We start from the raw sequence: 25284 nt of genomic DNA, 5'->3' as shown, positions 1-25284 counted from the left end.
AACACTTGACAGCAGGATCTGACTACACACAGGGTTAGTTTGTAGTCTGTAACCATAGCGACGCCTAGGTTTGCATCTAATATATAAAGCTCAAAGTGTGTATGTGTGTGTGTGTGTGTGTGTGTGTGTGTGTATGTTTGTTTGTATGTACGGGATAGGCATCCGCACCGTCGCAGCTACAGCCACAAAATTTGGCGCAGTCACACGTCTGGACCCCGAGAGCGTCCTAAGCTATGTTGTGAGGCGAAATTTTAACCCCGCGCGTTCCAATTCACCAAACAATTTTGCCCCTATCTACATACTGGGGGCAAAAGTGTGTGCGCGTCAAGCCCCGCCCCTCATTGTGATGTCACAATGCCCCTATTTGCATACTGGGGAAGCAGTGTGTGCGCACCAAGCCCCGCCCCTCATTATGATGTCACAATGGTTGCCATGGCGACGCTGATGTCATCAAAGGTTGCAAGCCCCGCCGCCGCTCATTATGATGTCATAATGGTTGACTATGAGATGGAGGATGTGTGATGGGTATATGAGCACCGGACTATGGGATGGAGGATATGTATGATGGGTATATGGGAACGGCACTATGGGATGGAGGATATGTATATGGGCACGGGACTATGGGATGGAGGATATGTATGATGGTTATATGGGCATGGGACTATGGGATGGAAGATGTGTGATGGGTATATGGGCACTGGACTATGGAATAGAGGATATGTTTGACGGGTATATGGGCACGGGACTATGGGATGGTGGATATGTATATGGGCACGGGAGTATGGGATGGAGGATGTGTGATGGGTATACGGGCACTGGACTATAGGATGGAGGATGGGTATATGGGCATGGGACTATGGGATGGAGGATATGTATGACGGGTATATGGGCACGGGACTATGAGATGGCGGATATGTATGATGGGTATATGGGCACTCGACTATGGGATGGAGGATATGTATGATGGGTATATGGGCACTCGACTATGGGATGGAGGATATGTATGATGGGTATATGGGCATGGGACTATGGGATGGAGGATATGTATGATGGGTATATGAGCATGGGACTATGGGATGGAGAATATGTATGATGGGTATATGGGCATGGGACTATGGGATGGAGGATGTGTGATGGGTATATGGGCATGGGACTATGGGATGGAGAATATGTATGATGGGTATATGGGCATGGGACTATGGGATGGAGAATATGTATGATGGGTATATGGGCACAGGACTATGGGATGGAGGATGTGTGATGGGTATATGGGCACTCGACTTTGGGATGGAGGATATGTATGATGGGTATATGGGCATGGGACTATGGGATTGTGGATATGTATGATGGGTATATGGGCACGGGACTATGGGATGGAGGATAATTATAATTTTCTATAACTAACCACAGTTAGTTACTATGCCCGGGCAGCGCCGGGCTCTTCAGCTAGTTCTAAATAAAGTTGCTTCACATTTTGTTATAGAAGCGTTGGAGAAATAATATGGACCCTTTAATCGGGGATAGACAGAGAGAGATTTGGGTCTCTGTCTGACTAGGAGCATCACCGCGGATATTTGGTGCTCACCATCCAATCTACCAGTTGTCAAAACTGTTAACTGCAGGGAAATATGGCTAAAATATTGTGACACATGGCGCCAACAATGCTACGGCGCAGGTGTCGTTATGATAAATTTGGCGCCGTTTTTGCCATAGCATTCAGCAAGTCTCCTCCACCGTGTACTATCTGTGTTGTGCACCCTGGCCCGTGTGATCCCAGACAGCGACGCTTGGCAGAGTATAAAAGGTCGTCCATGTTTCATTTCCACATTAACAATTCTCTGTAATTTCCTTCCCCGTATCACAGCTTGAGCGAAATGCATTAAAAGCTGCGCATCTGCTCCCAGTGATAAGATGGCGGGCAGCGCGGGACAGCGCTCTCGCTGCAGGGCGGACAGAGAAATGACTACATAGTTCATTAACAGCATCACAGATATCCAAATAGCGAGCAGAACTTTCCTGCTGTAATGCCGGAGCTGCACATTATCTTCCTGATGTATGGGAGGAAAGCAGATAACCGAGGAAGCTAATCTGAAATAAAGCAGGTCTGCGCCATATCTCCACTCATATACTATGCTGAATCCACCCCAGAAGATCATAGCCCAAGAGGGAAGCGGCCGGGAGGAGGCGAATGACTGATACACATTACACTCCGTATACCCGAGACCGTAAACAGCACACTAACTTTAAGGTCTCTTTATGATAGGGTGACGTTTCTGTTATTCCTTCTTGTGTTTTTTCCTTCCTTCCTTCCCACCCTCCCTTCTCTCTACTCCTTTATTCTTTCCTTAACACCTTCTTCTTTAACCCTACTTTTCCTCCCTTTTCTTCATTTTTTTCTTTCTCTTCCTCCTTCGCTTCAATTTCTTTCCTTCTCTCGAATCATATTCTTCTCTCCCATTCCTCATTTTTAATTCCATCCTGCTTTCATTCCCTCTTTCCTCCCTTTCTTCCATTTCTCTCTTCATTTCCTATTCCCCATTATTCCTTCCTTAAGTCCTTTTTCTTTTTCCTTCCTTTCAAGCGTTCTCTTCCTTACGACCTTTCTCAATTCCTGCTCTTCCTTTCCAAATTCATTCCTTCTTTCCATACCTCCCTCTTCATCTTTTTCTTTTCTCCCATACTTACTTTGTTCTTTACGTCCCTTTTATTCCTTCTTTCCTTGTACCTTTTGATTCTGCATTCCTTCTCTCCCTTCTTTCTCTCCCTGATCGCCTACTTTTCTATTTTTCTTCCTACCCTTCTCAACTTTCTTTCTTTCTCATTCTTTCTTTCTCTTTCGTTCTTTTCTTCCTACCTTCCTTCTTCCTTCACATCCTTCTTCCCTTTTTTCTTTCTTTCCTTCCTTCCCTTATCTTCATTCATTCCTTCCTCCCTTCCTTCTCTTCCTTCCTCCCTTCCTTCTCTTCCATCCTTCTCTTCTTTTTTTCTTATGTCTCTTCCTTCTTCCACGTCTTCCTCCCTTTAGTCCTCTTTCACTTCTTCCTTCCTTGTCTTTAAATCTCCCTTTCTCCTTCACTTCCTTCCTCCCTCCCTTCTCTTCTTTTCCTTACTTGTCTACCTTCTTCTTTGTCTTCCTCCCTTTTTTCCTCCTTCCTTCCTTCCTTGCCCTCCTACCTTCCTTCCCCCTTTATTTCTTTCCTCCCTCCCTTCTCTTCTTTCTTTTCCTTACTTCTCTTCCTTGTCTTCCTACCTTTTTTCCTTACTTCTCTGCCTTGTCTTCCTTCCTTGCTTCCTACCTTTCGTCTTTCTATCCGTTTATTCCTTTCTTCCCATTTTCCTTTTTCTCAGTCCTTTCTTTTCTACACAAGAGAAACCATTGCTCTGATCCATTAATCACCTTGTGCATTTGGGCTTTGGAGCATAGGGCCCAGAGCCGGGGGCCCGGATCTCACTGAGCATAGGGCCCAGAGCCGGGGGCCCGGATCTCACTGAGCAAAGGGCCCAGAGCCGGGGGCCCGGATCTCACTGAGCATAGGGCCCAGAGCCAGGGGCCCGGATCTCACTGAGCATAGGGCCCAGAGCCAGGGGCCCGGATCTCACTGAGCATAGGGCCCAGAGCCGGGGGCCCGGATCTCACTGAGCATAGGGCCCAGAGCCGGGGGCCCGGATCTCACTGAGCATAGGGCCCAGAGCCGGGGGCCCGGATCTCACTGAGCATAGGGCCCAGAGCCGGGGGCCCGGATCTCACTGAGCATAGGGCCCAGAGCCGGGGGCCCGGATCTCACTGAGCATAGGGCCCAGAGCCGGGGGCCCGGATCTCACTGAGCATAGGGCCCAGAGCCGGGGGCCCGGATCTCACTGAGCATAGGGCCCAGAGCCGGGGGCCCGGATCTCACTGAGCATAGGGCCCAGAGCCGGGGGCCCGGATCTCACTGAGCATAGGGCCCAGAGCCGGGGGCCCGGATCTCACTGAGCATAGGGCCCAGAGCCGGGGGCCCGGATCTCACTGAGCAAAGGGCCCAGAGCCGGGGGCCCGGATCTCACTAAGCATAGGGCCCAGAGCCGGGGGCCCGGATCTCACTGAGCATAGGGCCCAGAGCCGGGGGCCCGGATCTCACTGAGCAAAGGGCCCAGATCCGGGGGCCCGGATCTCACTGACCATAGGGCCCAGAGCCGGGGGCCCGGATCTCACTGAGCATAGGTCCCAGAGCCGGGGGCCCGGATCTCACTGAGCATAGGTCCCAGAGCCGGGGGCCCGGATCTCACTGAGCATAGGGCCCAGAGCCGGGGGCCCGGATCTCACTGAGCATAGGGCCCAGAGCCGGGGGCCCGGATCTCACTGAGCATAGGGCCCAGAGCCGGGGGCCCGGATCTCACTGAGCATAGGGCCCAGAGCCGGGGGCCCGGATCTCACTGAGCATAGGGCCCAGAGCCGGGGGCCCGGATCTCACTGAGCATAGGGCCCAGAGCCGGGGGCCCGGATCTCACTGAGCAAAGGGCCCAGATCCGGGGGCCCGGATCTCACTGAGCATAGGGTCCAGAGCCGGGGGCCCGGATCTCACTGATAAATACATATTAGATGGCAATGTGCAGAATGTGCTAACTTCAACAGGACCGGATGACTATCTGATGCGCCCCGTCCCCAACAGATGATGTTGGAGCAGATTATTCCCATCTCGTGCACTCATGCCACAAATATATAGTAGGTGAAGGTCCCACCGGTGAGACCCGTCTCCAAAACTGACCACAATCGACACAAAATCTGCAACAACTGAGGTTTCTTCAGAAATTTGACTTTCCTATTAAATTCACTGGGGAAAATTGTCAACAATTCTGCCCAGATCCCACTCCTTCCTCCTGCACTTCTTTGATATGGTGGGATTAATATCCCCCAATATAAGACTAAGGTAGGTCTCCCATATAACCTTAAGATGGGAGCGATCTATAGCTCCGAGCACCGGGTCTTAAGTAGATCATTGGCTCTGTTGGTGACCCCTAAATCTTGTCTGCTGTTTCCTCCCAAATAGGCAGAGACTGATTCCGGAATGTATAATTTCTTGTAATAAGTCTTCTTATAAGCAATCTATCGAAAAATGCATCTTTATTTTTTTTTTTTCCAAAAATTCTTTCAGTCGTGTCCCATTAACACATTTCTATGAAAGAATCAATTTTTAGCAACTCAGTAGCTCTCCTAGTAATAATGGCTGTTTAGCGAGCAGGAAAGTAGGGCAATTTTTCATTATTAATTATAATTTTTATCTGGAAGCTTAATCCCCTAAAGTGCGTTTGTCACCGACAGACTGTCGGGAAGACATTTAAAAAAAAAACTACTGGTAAGCAGCGAATTAACCCCGAATGGGCTTCCGACAGCTGGGTCTAAATATGCTACCCTTGCCTTGGGTGGTCCAATCCCTGGTGGTCATTCTTCCCTTTAATATGACCCAATTTGGACCCGCCGGCTGAACAACAGTCCACGAGATGACGTTCTGTGGTGTCTTGGTCTCTCCCCGTGGTATCGTAGGCCTCATTAGAGACTTATGAAGCTTGGCGTGGGTTGATTTTCTGCTCGATTTTTGGAGATGAAGAAGGAGATTGCAGACGTGTTCAGCGGAGATTTCCCAGACATGCACGAGTAAAAGATTAATTAATTCGTCAAAAAAAATAAAAATCAGACGGCAGATGTTACTGGCGGGGTATTTTGCCTCTCAGGTACTGAAATATGTAAATGGTGAACCAGACCGTTCAGGGAATTGCCGAAAACTTTATTGAGCCGAACACGTCAGTATCTATAGGAAGAAACATAATTTATGACAAATTGTTGAAAAATTTTAAAAATTTGGATAATACGTCCTTTAATCTAGTAGTAGAGGAGGTTAGTACTGGATATTCAAGAGGTCTGGATCAAGGCTGGCTCCTTTTGCTTTTTTTTTTTTTTCTCCTAGCCTTCTACGAGTTACACCTCTATTATTGGAATATATAAAAGTTTATATCGGGGTTTGTTCTTTTGCGGTACGAACTGTAGTTTTTATCTCTTTTTTTATCTCTTTTTATTCTACGTTTACCTTGGTGAAGTGACCAAAAAACAGCAATTCTGATATTTTGATTCCCCCCCCCTCCTCTTTCAGTGTTTCCCATATGGGAAAGATATTGTCATATTTTATTAGTTTAGACAGTTTCATATATGGCAATATCAAATGAGTTGTTTTTTTTTTTTTTTTTTTTAAGATTTTATTTGCATTTTGGGAAAAAATTGGTCTATTTGACCTTTATTATTTTCTTTTTATTATTTTCGAACCATTTGATATTCTGCAATATCGTAAAATTACTGATCTCCTATGAAACATGGCACCCTCTTCATATTGCAGGGGGGGAGGGGGGCGATTCAAATCAGAAGAGACACCTTCCTCCTTTTCCATCCCCTTAAATGATGCTGTCACGATTGACAGCGCCATATAAAAGTCTGAACCGCTGCGATCAGAGCCCAGCTCCATTTGCAGCTTTTAGATTAGGGTGGCGGCTGTGCCATCTGCAAAAACGCAGCGTGCGCCTCCGATTTACGCCTGAAGCACTTATTCCGGGTTCCCTGGGTGTTGGCGTCGGCCCTGATAGGAAAACAAACAACCCAAAAATTCTCAAAGAAAATGGGTCGATGTCATAAAACAAGTGAAAAGAAAAGATGCAGCGATCCCCCAGAGCAATCAATCGCTTTTAGAGACCCTTTGAAAAATGGAAGCGTAGAACAATAGACGGCATTGTGATTATTACGTCCGAAAACAATTTTTTTAATCATTATTTTGCATTAATTATTAAACTTCTCCCCCACAAAAATTTACACCCAAACTAATTAATAATTATATATTGTTTTTTTTTTTTCTCCTGCAATATGCTTTATCATTACAGATAAGTGTTTACAGATCTCTGGAACCGATGGGTTGTTGCATGTTCCCGATGAGAAATGTTTTATTATATCTATTATTATTAAGTTGCTTGCAGTATTTATTATCCCAGAGATCCTGCAAGGAGATTTATTCATTAGAGGGAAGAAAGTTTTACAAGAGTTGTCTGGGATCAGTGGGGAAAAAAAAAAGTTGACATTTTTTTTGTTCCTGAGTAATAGCGCCACCCTTATACACAGGCTACATTTGGTATTGCAACTCAGCCTGTTCAAGTTAAGCCAACACCTAACATGGACTGGGAAGATTGTAAAGGACAAGACAGGGGTTTACCTACAGGATCGCTGGAGATCTGACCGCTCTGACCCTCCACTGATCCCAATGTGAATGGAGTGGTAATACACAGGTGTGACCATCACTCCATTCTCCTGCTTAGGACTAACATCCATAGGCGTGGTTGCACTCCTGTTCCACCATTTACATGAGGGACTTTGGGACCCTTGTTCTTGGGATTAACAGGTGATGTCACTTTACATCAGTGGATAAGCCAGGAGTATATTTACTGGGATTACCTACTTAGAGATATTCCGACTATAGACATTTGCGGCAAATAGATTTGCACTAAATTAAAGAATATATTTTGTTATATAATTATTATTATTTATTTATAAAAAAAAGGTCTAGATTGTGGCGGCCACATAACAGTTGTTTTATGATCCCTGATGTCATGAATTTATGAATAATTCCCATTGAAGTCTGCCCCTAGTGGCTTTATCTGGAACTACTAAAATTCTTGCTTGTGTGACAAGCCTGAAATTCTGCTTGTGACCATACAAAGTAGAGCATTAAGTGTGGACCCTGCTATAGAGTATAACTGGATACTTAAAAAGGCTTCCTGAAAATTACTCATCCGTAGTTGGGTTTAAAACAATATAGCAGATTTGCAGAAAACAATTATCAATATACCTGACTATATACAGGATATATTAGAAGTCAGAAACCAGTCACTTGCCTTTGTGCAAATTGGAAGAGGACTAGAGCTCTAGTGTCACTTATTGGATGTAGCAATCCTAAAAGTCAGTATCGACCGTTTAACGAGCCTTGCCATATGGATTAGGATAAAAGCCAGACTGGAATCTCAATTTGCAGACACATGTTTTGGGGTTTTGCCCTTCCTCAGTGAAAAGCAAGAGATCTAAATTAGTGGTTTCAGAGGCCTCTGACTGGGGTAACGTTGTAAAGTGTCTCTTCACAGAGGAAGAGGAGTTGAACTTTAGTGGAATGTCCATCATGTCACACTCCATAAGGAGAAATGTTACCCCTTGAACCACTTGTCTTAGTGAAACCTCAACTGCACGCCCAATAGTCCTTAGCCAAGGACATGCACAATACAGACAACCCATGCTAGGACTTTGATGCCACAATGTAAGAACCTTCACAAGGACATAGCCTCCAGAATTGTTGTAATGATCACATGCAAGAAAGTGGAAAATGCAGTCATTATGAAAATTGGATTTGAGCAAAACTACGCTCCATCCTGGATATTCCAGCTCATCTGGAAAGGGCCTCATTTTTTTAATGTTTGCAGTAAAACCTCCAGTTTGCACTGCATGTTGCTGTCTGAATCTACTGGGAGAGGTAGAGCTACAGGCTGCAGATATAAAACTTCATAGAGCTGAGCATTTCCGGGAAATGTCATCGATGTAGCGTCGACACCATTTCTATGATTCCTGGAATAATGCTTTTAAAAATATATAAGTGGACAATGTTTTATTGGATGTTGGAGCTGCGTCTGTTTATTTCAATCAACTCCCATTAAAAAATAGAAGACTTGTTCAAGAAAACGGTGCAACAATAGACGCCAGGCAGATAAAAGATGAGGGTCTTAGTGTGCATATAAGCTCGTGTCTGTAGACGACTGTCTTCCTGCCTCCGTAGAGCTGATGGTGAGTAATTTAACCGTCTCACCAGACTCAGGGACACCGGCAAGGTCATCCATTAGGGAAGGATATCGGGGAATAGGTTTAATGGCACGTTGCGGTGGAGGCTTGTCGATGAGGTCATCCTCCATCGTTCTGAATCCAGGGAAGTCTCATTTCCCAAGCTCGAGTGAGACAGAAGCGCTTTAATTAAGTGGAATGAACTTCTCCTGTGTGGGAAGCGATTTCACAGGATGTTGGCGTAACGCCATTATACAAAAGAGACACAAAACCAGTTCCGGAGCCAAATATTCTAAGCAGAATCTCGTTCTTCACTCCAGTGGCCGGCAAGATGCCTGGCAACATTGGCAAGAACTGACGCTAAATTGTAAACATGACCTGGATGCGGGTGCAGCGGGCACTCGACTCCTGGTAATGGGGTAATGTCCTATGAGAGCAGTAATTGTGATGTTCCCTGCGATATTGTGATGTTCTCATACATATCAGCATTGATTTTCCCAGCCTTCCCTCCTGAACTGCTCTATAATGGGATTGTGTTTAATCCTCAGGGATGAAGAGACGGCTCCTGACTCAGCAGCTGAAGGATGCTCCAATGCAAGATTTCATAAACCCCCTCCGGGCAACGGACCATGGTGAAGAGCAGGGGGCGACGAAACGCCGCCGACACATCAGGTATGGTGCAGGCTCCGGATAGTAGATGGACCTGTGTGCTGAGATATAGAAGTGGGGGGGAAATGGGATCCATGGGAAATGGGCAGCGAGGGGTTAGTGTTACACCGGGACTCATTCACTCCATTCTGACATTGAAAGATCTCTGCTTTCAAATTAGTTTTGCCACAAAGAACAAAGGTCCAGAGTCCCTCAGTGCTCCTCAGCTCACAACGTGACATTTAATAATTGAAATAATTGAGTTTTCTGCAGATGTATTTAGCTATTAGTACTGCTGACATTACAGTATACAGTGAGCGCCCCCTTGTGTCAGCAGCAGGCGGCCGTCATTTTATCATTTCATTCTAAAGGGAAGCACACTGCGGACAGTAATGTTTATATGGGGCACTCTGTGGCAGTGGATATGAGGGGCACTGCTGACAGTAATGTTTATATGGGGCACTCTGTGGCAGTGGTTATGAGGGGCACTGCTGACAGTAATGGTTATATGGGGCACTCTGTGGCAGTGGTTATGAGGGGCACTGCTGACAGTAATGTTTATATGGGGCACTCTGTGGCAGTGGATATGAGGGGCACTGCTGACAGTAATGTTTATATGGGGCACTCTGTGGCAGTGGTTATGAGGTGCACTGCTGACAGTAATGGTTATATGGGGCACTCTGTGGCAGTGGTTATAAGGGGCACTGCTGACAGTAATGTTTATATGGGGCACTCTGTGGCAGTGGTTATGAGGGGCACTGCTGACAGTAATGTTTATATGGGGCACTCTGTGGCAGTGGTTATGAGGGGCACTGCTGACAGTAATGTTTATATGGGGCACTCTGTGGCAGTGGTTATAAGGGGCACTGCTGACCGTAATGGTTATATGGGGCACTCTGTGGCAGTAGTTATGAGGGGCACTGCTGACAGTAATGTTTATATGGAGCACTCTGTGGCAGTGGTTATGAGGGGCACTGCTGACAGTAATGTTTATATGGGGCACTCTGTGGCAGTGGTTATGAGGGGCACTGCTGACAGTAATGTTTATATGGGGCACTCTGTGGCAGTGGTTATGAGGGGCACTGCTGACAGTAATGTTTATATGGGGCACTCTGTGGCAGTGGTTATGAGGGGCACTGCTGACAGTATTGTTTATATGGGGCACTCTGTGGCAGTGGATATGAGGGGCACTGCTGACAGTAATGTTTATATGGGGCACTCTGTGGCAGTGGTTATGAGGGGCACTGCTGACAGTAATGTTTATATGGAGCACTCTGTGGCAGTGGTTATGAGGGGCACTGCTGACAGTAATGTTTATATGGGGCACTCTGTGGCAGTGGTTATGAGGGGCACTGCTGACAGTATTGTTTATATGGGGCACTCTGTGGCAGTGGTTATGAGGGGCACTGCTGACTGTAGTGTTTATATGGGGCACTCTGTGGCAGTGGTTATGAGGGGCACTGCTGACAGTAATGTTTATATGGAGCACTCTGTGGCAGTGGTTATGAGGGGCACTGCTGACAGTAATGTTTATATGGGGCACTCTGTGGCAGTAGTTATGAGGGGCACTGCTGACAGTAATGGTTATATGGAGCACTATGTGGCAGTGGTTATGAGGGGCACTGCTGACAGTAATGTTTATATGGGGCACTCTGTGGCAGTGGTTATGAGGGGCACTGCTGACAGTAATGTTTATATGGAGAACTCTGTGGCAGTGCTTATGAGGGGCACTGCTGACAGTAATGTTTATATGGGGCACTCTGTGGCAGTGGTTATGAGGGGCACTGCTGACAGTATTGTTTATATGGGGCACTCTGTGGCAGTGGTTATGAAGGGCACTGCTGACAGTAATGGTTATATGGGGCACTCTGTGGCAGTGGATATGAGGGGCACTGCTGACAGTATTGTTTATATGGGGCACTCTGTGGCAGTGGTTATAAGGGGCACTGCTGACAGTATTGTTTATATGGGGCACTCTTGCAGTGGTTATGAGGGGCACTGCTGACAGTAATGGTTATATGGGGCACTCTGTGGCAGTAGTTATGAGGGGCACTGCTGACAGTAGTGTTTATATGGGGCACTCTGTGGCAGTGGTTATGAGGGGCACTGCTGACAGTAATGTTTATATGGGGCACTCTGTGGCAGTAGTTATGAGGGGCACTGCTGACAGTAATGGTTATATGGAGCACTCTGTGGCAGTGGTTATGAGGGGCACTGCTGACAGTATTGTTTATATGGGGCACTCTGTGGCAGTGGTTATGAGGGGCACTGCTGACAGTAATGTTTATATGGGGCACTCTGTGGCAGTGGTTATGAGGGGCACTGCTGACAGTAATGTTTATATGGAGCACTCTGTGGCAGTGGTTATGAGGGGCCCTGCTGACAGTAATGGTTATATGGAGCACTCTGTGGCAGTGGTTATGAGGGGCACTGCTGACAGTAATGTTTATATGGGGCACTCTGTGGCAGTGGTTATGAGGGGCACTGCTGACAGTAGTGTTTATATGGGGCACTCTGGCAGTGGTTATGAGGGGCACTGCTGACAGTAGTGTTTATATGGGGCACTCTGGCAGTGGTTATGAAGGGCACTGCTGACAGTAATGTTTATATGGGGCACTCTGTGGCAGTGGTTATGAGGGGCACTGCTGACAGTAGTGTTTGTATGGGGCACTCTGGCAGTGGTTATGAAGGGCACTGCTGACAGTAATGTTTATATTGGGCACTGCTGACAGTAGTGTTTATATGGGGCACTCTGGCAGTGGTTATGAAGGGCACTGCTGACAGTAATGTTTATATGAGGCACTCTGTGGCAGTGGATATGAGGGGCACTGCTGACAGTATTGTTTATATGGGGCACTCTGTGGCAGTGGTTATGAGGGGCACTGCTGACAGTAATGTTTATATGGAGCACTCTGTGGCAGTGGTTATGAGGGACACTGCTGACAGTATTGTTTATATGGGGCACTCTGTGGCAGTGGTTATGAGGGGCACTGCTGACAGTAATGTTTATATGGAGCACTCTGTGGCAGTGGCTATGAGGAGTACTGCGGACAGTAATGTTTATATGGGGCACTCTGTGGCAGTGGTTATGAGGGGCACTGCTGACACTGTTTATATGGGGCACTCTGTGGCAGTGGTTATGAGGGGCACTGCTGACACTGTTTATATGGGGCACTCTGTGGCAGTGGTTATGAGGAGCACTGCTGACAGTATTGTTTATATGGGGCACTCTGTGGCAGTGGTTATGAGGGGCACTGCTGACAGTAATGTTTATATGGGGCACTCTGTGGCAGTGGTTATGAGGGGCACTGCTGACAGTAATGTTTATATGGGGCACTCTGTGGCAGTGGATATGAGGGGCACTGCTGACAGTAATGTTTATATGGGGCACTCTGTGGCAGTGGTTATGAGGGGCACTGCTGACAGTAATGTTTATATGGGGGCACTCTGTGGCAGTGGTTATGAGGGGCACTGCTAACAGTAATGTTTATATGGGGCACTCTGTGGCAGTGGTTATGAGGGGCACTGCTGACAGTAATGGTTATATGGGGCACTCTGTGGCAGTGGTTATGAGGGGCACTGCTGACAGTAATGTTTATATGGGGCACTCTGTGGCAGTGGTTATGAGGGGCACTGCTGACAGTAATGGTTATATGGGGCACTCTGTGGCAGTGGTTATGAGGGGCACTGCTGACCGTAATGGTTATATGGGGCACTCTGTGGCAGTAGTTATGAGGGGCACTGCTGACAGTATTGTTTATATGGGGCACTCTGTGGCAGTGGTTATGAGGGGCACTGCTGACAGTAATGTTTATATGGGGCACTCTGTGGCAGTGGTTATGAGGGGCACTGCTGACAGTAATGTTTATATGGGGCACTCTGTGGCAGTGGTTATGAGGGGCACTGCTGACAGTAATGTTTATATGGGGCACTCTGTGGCAGTGGTTATGAGGGGCACTGCTGACAGTATTGTTTATATGGGGCACTCTGTGGCAGTGGTTATGAGGGGCACTGCTGACAGTAATGTTTATATGGGGCACTCTGTGGCAGTGGTTATGAAGGGCACTGCTGACCGTAATGGTTATATGGGGCACTCTGTGGCAGTGGATAAGAGGGGCACTGCTGACAGTAATGTTTATATGGGGCACTCTGTGGCAGTGGTTATGAGGGGCACTGCTGACAGTAATGTTTATATGGAGCACTCTGTGGCAGTGGTTATGAGGGGCACTGCTGACAGTAATGTTTATATGGGGCACTCTGTGGCAGTGGTTATGAGGGGCACTGCTGACAGTATTGTTTATATGGGGCACTCTGTGGCAGTGGTTATGAGGGGCACTGCTGACTGTAGTGTTTATATGGAGGACTCTGTGGCAGTGGTTATGAGGGGCACTGCTGACAGTAATGTTTATATGGAGCACTCTGTGGCAGTAGTTATGAGGGGCACTGCTGACAGTAATGGTTATATGGAGCACTCTGTGGCAGTGGTTATGAGGGGCACTGCTGACTGTAGTGTTTATATGAGGCACTCTGTGGCAGTGGTTATGAGGGGCACTGCTGACAGTAATGTTTATATGGAGCACTCTGTGGCAGTGGTTATGAGGGGCACTGCTGACAGTAATGTTTATATGGGGCACTCTGTGGCAGTAGTTATGAGGGGCACTGCTGACAGTAATGGTTATATGGAGCACTCTGTGGCAGTGGTTATGAGGGGCACTGCTGACAGTAATGTTTATATGGGGCACTCTGTGGCAGTGGTTATGAGGGGCACTGCTAACAGTAATGTTTATATGGGGCACTCTGTGGCAGTGGTTATGAGGGGCACTGCTGACAGTAATGGTTATATGGGGCACTCTGTGGCAGTGGTTATGAGGGGCACTGCTAACAGTAATGTTTATATGGGGCACTCTGTGGCAGTGGTTATGAAGGGCACTGCTGACAGTAATGTTTATATGGGGCACTCTGTGGCAGTGGTTATGAGGGGCACTGCTGACAGTAATGTTTATAGGGGGCACTCTGTGGCAGTGGTTATGAGGGGCACTGCTGACAGTATTGTTTATATGGGGCACTCTGTGGCAGTGGTTTTGAGGGGCACTGCTGACAGTAAAGTTTATATGGGGCACTCTGTGGCAGTGGTTATGAGGGGCACTGCTTACAGTAATGTTTTATATGGGGCACTCTGTGGCAGTGGTTATGAGGGGCACTGCTGACAGTAAAGTTTATATGGGGCACTCTGTGGCAGTGGTTATGAGGGGCACTGCTGACAGTAGTGTTTACATGGGGCACTCTGGCAGTGGTTATGAGGGGCACTGCTGACAGTAGTGTTTATATGGGGCACTCTGGCAGTGGTTATGAAGGGCACTGCTGACAGTAATGTTTATATGAGGCACTCTGTGGCAGTGGTTATGAGGGGCACTGCTGACAGTAATGTTTATATGGGGCACTCTGTGGCAGTGGTTATGAGGGGCACTGCTGACAGTATTGTTTATATGGGGCACTCTGTGGCAGTGGTTATGAGGGGCACTGCTGACAGTATTGTTTATATGGGGCACTCTGTGGCAGTGGTTATGAGGGGCACTGCTGACAGTAATGTTTATATGAGGCACTCTGTGGCAGTGGATATGAGGGGCACTGCTGACAGTATTGTTTATATGGGGCACTCTGTGGCAGTGGTTGAGGGGCACTGCTGACAGTAATGTTTATATGGAGTACTCTGTGGCAGTGGCTATGAGGGGCACTGCTGACAGTAATGTTTATATGGAGTACTCTGTGGCAGTGGCTATGAGGGGCACTGCTGACAGTAATGTTTATATGGGGCACTCTGTGGCAGTGGTTATGAGGGGCACTGCTGACAGTAATGTTTATATGGGGCACTCTGTGGCAGTGGTTATGAGGGGCACTGCTGACAGTAATGTTTATATGGGGCACTCTGTGGCAGTGGTTATGAGGGGCACTGCTGACACTGTTTATATGGGGCACTCTGTGGCAGTGGTTATGAGGGGCACTGCTGACAGTAATGTTTATATGGGGCACTCTGTGGCAGTGGTTATGAGGAGCACTGCTGACAGTATTGTTTATATGGGGCACTCTGTGGCAGTGGTTATGAGGGGCACTGCTGACAGTAATGTTTATATGGGGCACTCTGTGGCAGTGGTTATGAGGGGCACTGCTGACAGTAATGTTTATATGGGGCACTCTGTGGCAGTGGTTATGAGGGGCACTGCTGACAGTTTATATGGGGCACTCTGTGGCAGTTGTTATGAGGGGCACTGCTGACAGTAATGTTTATATGGGGCACTCTGTGGCAGTGGTTATGAGGGGCACTGCTGACAGTAATGTTTATATGGGGCACTCTGTGGCAGTGGTTATGAGGGGCACTGCTGACAGTATTGTTTATATGGGGCACTCTGTGGCAGTGGTTATGAGGGGCACTGCTGACAGTATTGTTTATATGGGGCACTCTGTGGCAGTGGTTATGAGGGGCACTGCTGACAGTAATGTTTATATGGAGCACTCTGTGGCAGTGGCTATGAGGGGCACTGCTGACAGTAATGTTTATATGGGGCACTCTGTGGCAGTGGTTATGAGGGGCACTGCTGACAGTATTGTTTATATGGGCCACTCTGTGGCAGTGGTTATGAGGGGCACTGCTGACAGTAATGTTTATATGGGGCACTCTGTGGCAGTGGTTATGAGGGGCACTGCTGACAGTAATGTTTATATGGGGCACTCTGTGGCAGTGGTTATGAGGGGCACTGCTGACAGTAATGTTTATATGGGGCACTCTGTGGCAGTGGTTATGAGGGGCACTGCTGACAGTAATGTTTATATGGGGCACTCTGTGCAGTGGTTATGAGGGGCACTGCTGACAGTAATGTTTATATGGGGCACTCTGTGGCAGTGGCTATGAGGGGCACTGCTGACAGTAATGGTTATATGCGGCACTCTGTGGCAGTGGTTATGAGGGGCACTGCTGACAGTAATGTTTATATGGAGCACTCTGTGGCAGTGGCTATGAGGGGCACTGCTGACAGTAATGGTTATATGCGGCACTCTGTGCAGTGGTTATGAGGGGCACTGCTGACAGTAATGTTTATATGGGGCACTCTGTGGCAGTGGTTATGAGGGGCACTGCTGACAGTAATGTTTATATGGAGCACTCTGTGGCAGTGGCTATGAGGGGCACTGCTGACAGTAATGGTTATATGCGGCACTCTGTGCAGTGGTTATGAGGGGCACTGCTGACAGTAATGTTTATATGGGGCACTCTGTGGCAGTGGTTATGAGGGGCACTGCTGACAGTAATGTTTATATGGTGCACTCTGTGGCAGTGGTTATGAGGGGCACTGCTGACAGTAATGTTTATATGGGGCACTCTGTGGCAGTGATTATGAGGGGCACTGCTGACAGTAATGTTTATATGGGGCACTCTGGCAGTGGTTATGAGGGGCACTGCTGAGAGTAGCATTTATTTGAGGCAATCTGTGGCTATACTTATGAGGGGCACTGTTGTGGCAGTATATCAGTACTGGTTATTAGGGCATCCTGTGATATTAGTTATTTGGGACACTTTGTGGCAATGGTTATGAGGGGCACTGCTGACAGTATTTATTTGGTGCACTGTGACAGTAGTTACGAGGGGCACTACTGACAATAGTGTTTATTTGGGGCACTCTGTGTCAGTGGTTATGAGGCGCACTACTGTGACAGTATATCAGTATAGCTTATTGGGGCACACAGTGATATTAGTTATTTGGGATACTTTGTGGCAATGGTTATGAGGGGCACTTCTGACAGTAGTGGTTATTTGGGGCACTCTGTGGCAGTAGTTATGAGGGGCTCTACTGTGGCAGTATATCAGTATAGCTTATTGGGGCACCCTGTGATATTAGTTATTTCGGGTTCTATCCTAGTATTACTTTGGATTGAGGACTCCTTTTGGCACTGGTCATTTAGACATGTCTGTCTATAAGGGGCGCACTCTTTGAATAGTTCTTTGGGTCACTCTGATGGTGTGGGTAAGGGAGTCACCTTGTCGCAGTGGGTTTGGCTTGAACTTGTGAGTGGGGATTACACAGGGAATGATTTCAGCAGCGCTCCCTCAGAACAGACGTTATTATTTTGCATACATTTCATCTGTTCTTCTTCTTTTCCTTCTTTGATATTATTTCTTGCTATTCCTTAAAGCTCAAATCCATCCGACCATGTTTTATTCATTGTGACGCATGTTGCTTTATGTATTAGAGCCCAGACATCTTTCTGGCGGATCCTGTATTATTTTCCAGTCTGTCTCTGCGCCGTTCCACATTGATGCTTTTTTAATGGAGTGTTTGTGTGGGGTATTGATTTTATGTTTCTCTCGTGGGGATTGTTTCATACAATAAGTTGTACCTCTTGTTTCACATTAAACTTCAGACTCCTCGGCTGTAATTATTACTTGTGTGAAATCCTCGATTCTCGCTCTTTATTTTCTGTAATAAAAATCACTCGTTTAGGGCCAGCGCCTAACGTGCCGGTTGTAAACTGCTACCGAGCCGCGTGCAATATGTGACTGTCACATGGACCATTGACCGTGGCTATATACTGGTAGACGCCGATCAGCCAGAACGTTAAAACCACTGATAGGTGAAGGCAATAACCTTGATCATCTCATGACATATGGCTCTTGTCAAGGGTGGGATATAATGGGCAGCAAGTGTACAGTCACTTTGTGAAGTAGGAAGCAAGAAAAATGGCCAATCGCAAGGATGTGAGAGACTCTGACAAGGGCCAAATATTGATGTCTAAACGGTCAGGGCATCTCCGAAACGGCAGGTTTTTTTTTTAGGGTGTTCCCTAGTGTTCAGTGGAAAGTGCCTACATAAAGGCATCCAAGGAAAGACAATTTGTCATCCGGTGACGAGGTCATGGACGCCCAAGGCTTACTGATGCGCCAGATGGAAAAGCAAGCAAAAATTGCTGAAAAAGATAGTGATCGCTATAATAGGAAAGTGTCAGATCACGCAGAACATCATAGCATACCATGTTTGTGGATGGGTAGGCAAAGACCGGTCAGAGTGGCCATGTTTGACCCCAGTCCACCTACAATGGGCATGAGAGTCTCGGGAGTGGATTATTGAACAGTAGAAGAAGGTGGCCTGGTCTGATGAATCACATTTTCCATCATGTTGCCGGCCGATGCGAGAATGTCACCTGCTTGGGGTAGAGATGGCACCAGGAGGCACTATGGGAAGAAGACTAGCCAATGAAGGCCATGTCACGGGGCAAGGTTCTGTTGGGAAATCCTTGCCTCCTGGTATCATGTGGATGTGACAAGCATTCTTGACCTAAAAATGCATAGACTAAGCATCCAACTTCATGGCGGCAGCATGCCCTAAAGGTAGTGACCTCTTTCAGTAGGATAATGCCCCCTGACACACTGCAAAAACTGTTCAGGAACGTGACAAAGAGATCATGGCAAAGACATGCCTCCAAAATTTGACAGATTTCAATCTGATTCATCATCTGTGAGATGTGTAGGAAAGAAAAGTCTGATCCACGGAGACTGCAACGTGCAACGCACAGAACTTATAGAGATTGTCCAACAGGTCTATCCTTAGACCAGATTGGTAGGTGTGAACCTATAATGACAATAAAGAAGCTCCATAGTGCAGAAATCCTTAATAAAATAGAGAGTAGGGTGAGGGCTGATGGAAGAAATCAGCTGCAGGTGATAGGTGTGTGGGTCAACCTCCCAGGGCTGTGGGGGACTCGGTACCGGGCCAGTGTCAGCGGGTTGTGTCACAGCAGTGGTGACCCGGTCCGTGGCCCTGGGCACCCAAGTAAAAGGGGGTTTGAATGGTGGAATGTAGTTAATTGAATAATAGTTCGTGACGCCACCTGTGGTGTTCGGCAAGGGAGGTGTTAGCCCGATGCTGCATGCACATCCTCTGGGACTGATGGTATGGTGCAGCAAAGATGTAAAAGCTCCCCACAGGTGAAGCTGTAGTCCCAGGGCAGTGTAGATGTAATTGGCACGTGAATGTAGCGGTGCCGGAAGGGTAGGAAGCAGACAAGACACAGCGGGGTGCAGTTTCTGTACCTTTACTTGATAACTGCAGTCCAGGGTCCTGATTACAGATGGTACCGGAGCAGGCTAGCCTGGAAGCAGCTCAGGGATTCTCTCTCAGCAGACGGGCTGTACAGTCTCCTTCCCTAGTGCTTATTTGAGTGAAGTACTCCTAGTACTGAGTTACACTGAAGTTCCTCTCAATTCTCTTCTGTTCTCACTCCTCGTATGGCAGACAGCTGTAGACGCTATTCCTCTCTTGGCTCACTCCGTGCTGTTGTGCCTCCGAGTCTTAGATGGGGGTAGTGCATTTACAGCCTCCTACTCCTCTCGTGTCTGTTGCAGGACCATTAGTATCCGTACAACTGTGGAGACCAGGCTCCAGTTCATGCGCTCTCACTGGAGATGAGCCTTTCCTCTCTGCTCGATCTCTGCGCTTCTTCCACACGTCTGCACACTTCACCCTCCTCACACTAACTGACCACTCCTTTTTCTTGGCCCTCAGAGAGCACTCCTCCCCTTAATTCCGGTTCAGAGTCCCCCCTGTTGGCCTGGAGTGGAACTGTGTTGCATGTATAGGTTAACTGTGAGAGAGACCCTTCATTGCCTCCAAGCCTGGCATTACCCTCCCTGGAGGAAGGCAAAGCCACTGTGGCGGCCATACTCCTGGGGGCGCCACATGTGGGACACCGGACACCCCCCGCTGATCAGCTGTTCTCGGTGATGGCAGGGACCGAATGTGCTTAGTTGTGGAGAAGAAACGTGCAGCTCCGTCAACTGCCTAGTGGCCGCTGCGGAGCGCTTCGGGTCCACCCCTGTGCATTACTCAGCTGTTGCCACGATGCAGTTAATGGAGCTGAGCTATGCAGCTCCACAACTGATAACATGAAGCCGACACCATCCGGGAACAGCTGATCGGCGGGGACGCCGGGTGTTGCACTCCCACCAACCTAGTGTTGATGACCTATCCTATTCATAGGCCATCAATATTAACGTACTGGACAATCCCTTAAAAGGATCCAGGTGATATGCCACAGGACACCCCCAAAGACCTGATGAAGTCCAGGCCTCCAGGGGTCGGTCAGAGCTGTTTTTGGAGGCTCATCACAGCCGTAGTGTGGTGAACTGCTGTCAATGTACGTAGGCTTATTCTAGGGGTCTTCGGTGAAGCACTAGATGATCCATCCTTTCTGGACATATTAAGGGACCACCGTGGGGTTTGTGCATAGAGTTGCATTTTTGTTATTTGGCATCACAACAACGGTTGCCCCCCCCCATAGTGATCAATTAGGAAGTTAAGCTCCGACTCAAGAAGATTCCTCCACAAAGCTTCTTCCCCCATGACGGCCGTTGTGTTTTGTAGGACGGCGTTGTGTGCATCTTGTTCTCCAAGGTGCTCTTCCCGTAATCTCCCATGGTGCATAATGTATGCCTGTAGCCTCTTGTATCAGACTCCGAATGTCTTTGTGATGTCCTCTTATTATCTCCTAACCCTTCCTCTCCGTCTCCCGCCTTCCGAGACACGGGGACAATAAGGGAACAGTTTTCCTCGCATGCCACGGCTAAACCGTTGGTTACAGACAACAGGCTCAGTTGGTGGGTGGCGAGGGTGGGTCTGCCGCCCGGTTTTGCCCTTTTGTATGGAGAACAATGAGCTGATATCTCATTATGCCTCTTTTGTTTTCAGTAGGGAATGGAGTCTCTTCTCGGAAATTGCCACGTACATCGATCTCCCTGCTGCTGTGACACAGAAGAATAGACCTCCACATCTCGGACTCTGTATATATATATTTTTCGAAAACCTCAACTTTTCTGGGTCCAGCGGGCTTCTGAAAGTCCTATAGACCTAGCTGGGAAATTACTGTGAACTCTTAAGGGCTGGAATTACTTTTCTGCAACTCATTTTTGTTGGATTTATTTTGTTGCATTGGATGAAAATACTAAAACTGAGATAGAGATGACCCACTCTTAGGAAAGGTCACCAATATCTGATTAGTGCGGGGTCAAACACCAGATACTCCTACGATCAACTGTTTTTAGGTCCCACGGCTGCTGGAAGTGCACAATGTACAGACCAGAATAACACAGCGCTGTACTCTATTTGGTGGCCGTTCTGTGGTACTGCAGCTCAGCTCCTATTGAAGTGGATATGATCTGAGCTATAGTAGCCAAGAACTGACCCTACACAGAGTAAGGAGCTCTGATGTCCTTCCATCACCTGGAGGACCCAAAAACAGGTGACAGATGGCAGTGGCCATCACTTTCACCTTAGTTGGCAGCAGCCTTTGATTTCGTACCTGGGTGATCACTATTTCGGTACATTTGGCTGCATATGCTAAAGTAGCCACAAGAGGCTGGAGGGCGGGTGTGTGAAGTATGGGTGTACGGTGCTGGGGTGTAATGGATTTTCCTTTTGTAGGAAAATGTTCTTTAATTAAATCAATGACATGTATCTATTGTAGCGTGCGCCTCAACATCCAAATTGCAACACTAAGAAGGTAAAGACATGGAAATATGCAAATCACGGGATGGATACACATGTTACGGATCTGCAAAGGATGAAAAATGGACACACAATTTGCAGTCCACCTTTACTAACCTTGGTGGCTCTTATCTGCACCGGTTCAGTCATTTCCTTCTTCGCATAATGTGTACATTTTTGGGCTCCAGAGTTAAAGTATAACTTGTAAAGAGGTAAAACTCAATGTTGAAATTTCAACACTAAGAATGAAAAGTCAACTGCAGGTTGTCTGTGTAGCTATGGCCTGCTTGGTCTCCAGACTTACCTCTCATAGATCACATCTGGGACATCATTGGTTGGCAAATACAAAAGCAGCTGCCAGCAGCGGATCTTGATGATTTCCATTTTCCATGCCCAAGTGCATTCAGCATTAATACCCTTAATAACCTCACTAATAGCAGCCGAGGCTGTAAGTACGGAGATTTCACATGGCGCTCATACTCCACATTGAATAAATCCAGAGATTTTGAACATTTTGTGTCCAATTTTTTTTCAAAATTTGCAAATTGATCTCCATCCTGTAATTTTTCCATAATTCCACAACTTTTTCTTGGTGCTACAGCTTTAATGTTGAGGAGTGTATAACAGACCTGAGCCCTTGTGGTGTTAACATTTCGGCTATGTTTTATGCACGTGGCTCCGATATATGATGCCGTCAGCCCTCTGTATATCTCTGAGGCTATTAGCACTTTACTACACGTGTCTTACCTGGGGATACAGACGGTGATATAGATATAAATAACGTGACACATTTCTCATTTTATGTGCTACATTATATCACACCTTGAAGCCACGCGCTCGCTCAGTGACGCCAGCAGATGGTTGATTGTGGGCAGAACTAGAGACGGATCGCAGGTTCCTCCACAGTCAGAATCACAATCCTACACATTACATTTTGATACTTTACAATGTTAGAGATTCCGGAGATTTCAGATCCAAGAGGAGAAAATTGGAAATGACTTCAAGCTTAAAGGGAATCTGTCAGCACAAAATGACTGGTCAAACCAAGCTCAGGAGCTTAGTGCACCCATCACGGTTCAGTGCATCTTCTCACCTACTGGTTCTCCCTGTCTTTACCCTTCTCTGGCTCCTGTAGAGCCACATCTGTCAATCAACCAAGAGAGGCGCAGAGACAAATGCACGAGTAGGTGAACTGCTGCAGCACCTGTGGTTAGTTTGAACAGTCATTTTCTGCTGACATACTCCTTTTAAACAGTCCAAATCGTAAAGAAAAATCTGAGGAGTGTCCGCTTATCTCAGGTGGCAGGTATCTACCTATTTGTTTAAAGGGAGAAACCATCAATCAAGTCCAGCGAGATGGAAAAACATCCAAGAGGAGCCACCCTGCAGCCCCTTTACCCCGTGTGCCCTGACTCTTCTCCTTGCACCTGGTTTGTTTTTATATAGGGCATCTGCTGAATATATCCCAGATAGTTTTCCTCCGTTCTGTAATAGAGCTCATTTGCATACTTTTCTCCCATGGTACATTGCCTTTAAGTCTCCTTACCCAGTGCTTCTCCTTAATGTTGCGCTCAGCCAGCCTGACACGGATAATACTGATGAGGGGCAAACTCCCCCAAACAGGCTGTCTATAGTTGAGTTTCTGGCCTGGAATTAGCCCTTAATTTTGCTGCAAGGCTCCTTTAAAGAATGGAACATTGGCTTATTGTTTAGATGGTACGTTCAAGAGGAAAGGGTTACTATATTCAGGGTCATCCTTTTTTTTTTTTTTTTTTTTTTTTTTTTGCCCAAAACGGTGTAACTGCAAAAAAAAAAAAAATTCCACTCTGGAGGACCACCACAGTGCAATACTTAATTTCTCCTGTGGGGGAGCTGCAGGATGATGAAACATTTACTGTTAGGAACCAGCACAAATTTCAGATATTTAGGAGGCCTTATATACGTTGGATGACAGCAGATACTTGCGTACAGGTTGCACCACCGTTCCAACTAAGACCCTTCCCCCAGGCAGGTGGAATTTTTCATTTTCAATTTTCTTTTTTACAAGACTGTCAAAAAAAAAAAAAAGTTTTTTGCTTTTTTTTTTTTTTTATCTTTTATGCTTTTTTTTCTAGGTTAGTAACCTTTGTATTCATCCGGCTTGCGCAGCTGGTGGCCGCCATTTTTCAGAGCTTCCATCTTTAATTTCCACTCGAACCTAGAAACGTCATTGAGACACTAATTCTCGAAAATTGTATATTTTTTTTATAAATTCTGCTCGAATTTTAGGCCAGACTAAAAGTACGTTGCCTACAAGCAGCCGATCAGACGAAGAAAAGCAATGATCTGGTTGATTCCTGGAGGAAGTTGAGGAATTGAGCAATGATCACGGCAAATTGTGAAGTTTCAAGTTAGTACCTGGACCCCCCTACATTTTATTCTCTACTGCTCCCCAGCCATAGGCATCCGTTTAGCTAGGCTGCCATCTCCCCAGACTCGCTCTGCCAGGAGCTGGCATGGAATTTCTCCCCCTTCTGGGGAGAGCACTGAGTCAACGGTGACGTATGATGATACTTGGTCAGTAGAGCGGCACTGGGGTCTTTAGGAACAGTGGTTGAGATCTTGGGAACAGAGGAAAACTTTGGGGGGTTTACAGTAAGTTGTCTGTATGACTGTAGGATACCTGGGCTGCTTGAAAAAAATTAAAAATAAATTTTATGTCATTGCAGTAATAAAAATAGAAATCAAATGTTGACCTTTCTCTTTTTTTTTTTTGTCTGTGACTTAAATAAAACAAGACACGCTGTCAGCTCACTGAGGAAACAGATTACCAATCAATTATCAATAGAAAACGGAGGAACAAGGAGTAAGAAACAAAATGAAAGAGAGCTGCAGACGTACACAGAGGTATGCTGCGGCTTTCTAGTAATTGTTTTACCTCACCCTAGAGCTGGATTTACAGCTACACTGCTCAGTACTACTGTATAATGTCCTCCATGCCGCAGCTGCTTCTTCTGAACATGTGCTACATAGAGACAGGGGAGCTGGAATCCCTCATATCTGTGTGTACTGTGTATGGGAGAGATTATAGCAGCTCTTCTCTACCCACCAGCTCAGAGATAACTTAAAATTAGAGAGAGAGCCTGCAGATGGGAAAACCATTGAAAATTACAGTATACAAGTCCAGAAACGGTGTTATTCCACACCTACACATGCTTATTGTGAACAGTCACTTGAAACGGGACATCTTGCCACGAGAGGATAAAGAGAGAGCCGCTTCCTTCACATTCAGGACAC

The 25284-nt window shown here is 46.9% G+C and overlaps 1 protein-coding gene across 2 annotated transcripts in view; it reads left to right on the top strand.

The window, feature by feature from the left end:
• Positions 1 to 24740, top strand: part of LOC141078871 (tripartite motif-containing protein 44-like) — a 61571-nt gene extending 36831 nt beyond the window's left edge. Inside the window, exons 3-4 of one of the 2 annotated variants that reach the window (XM_073565246.1) lie at positions 9382 to 9505; positions 21217 to 24740. In XM_073565246.1, the coding sequence (XP_073421347.1) occupies positions 9382 to 9469 (88 nt within the window). In that variant the 3' untranslated portion in view covers positions 9470 to 9505; positions 21217 to 24740. Of the gene's footprint in view, positions 1 to 9381; positions 9506 to 21213 lie in introns of both variants that reach the window. The other variant, XM_073565244.1, reaches the window with a different exon arrangement.
• The last annotated feature ends 544 nt before the right edge of the window (positions 24741 to 25284 follow it).

This window comes from Dendrobates tinctorius, unplaced genomic scaffold (assembly GCF_039654945.1).
Source record: "Dendrobates tinctorius isolate UK_male_01 unplaced genomic scaffold, ASM3965494v1 ptg000612l, whole genome shotgun sequence".
Taxonomy (NCBI): Eukaryota; Metazoa; Chordata; class Amphibia; order Anura; family Dendrobatidae; genus Dendrobates; species Dendrobates tinctorius.
The sequence above is the reverse complement of the archived record's forward strand: the minus strand, read 5'-3'. Positions and strand labels throughout refer to the sequence as shown.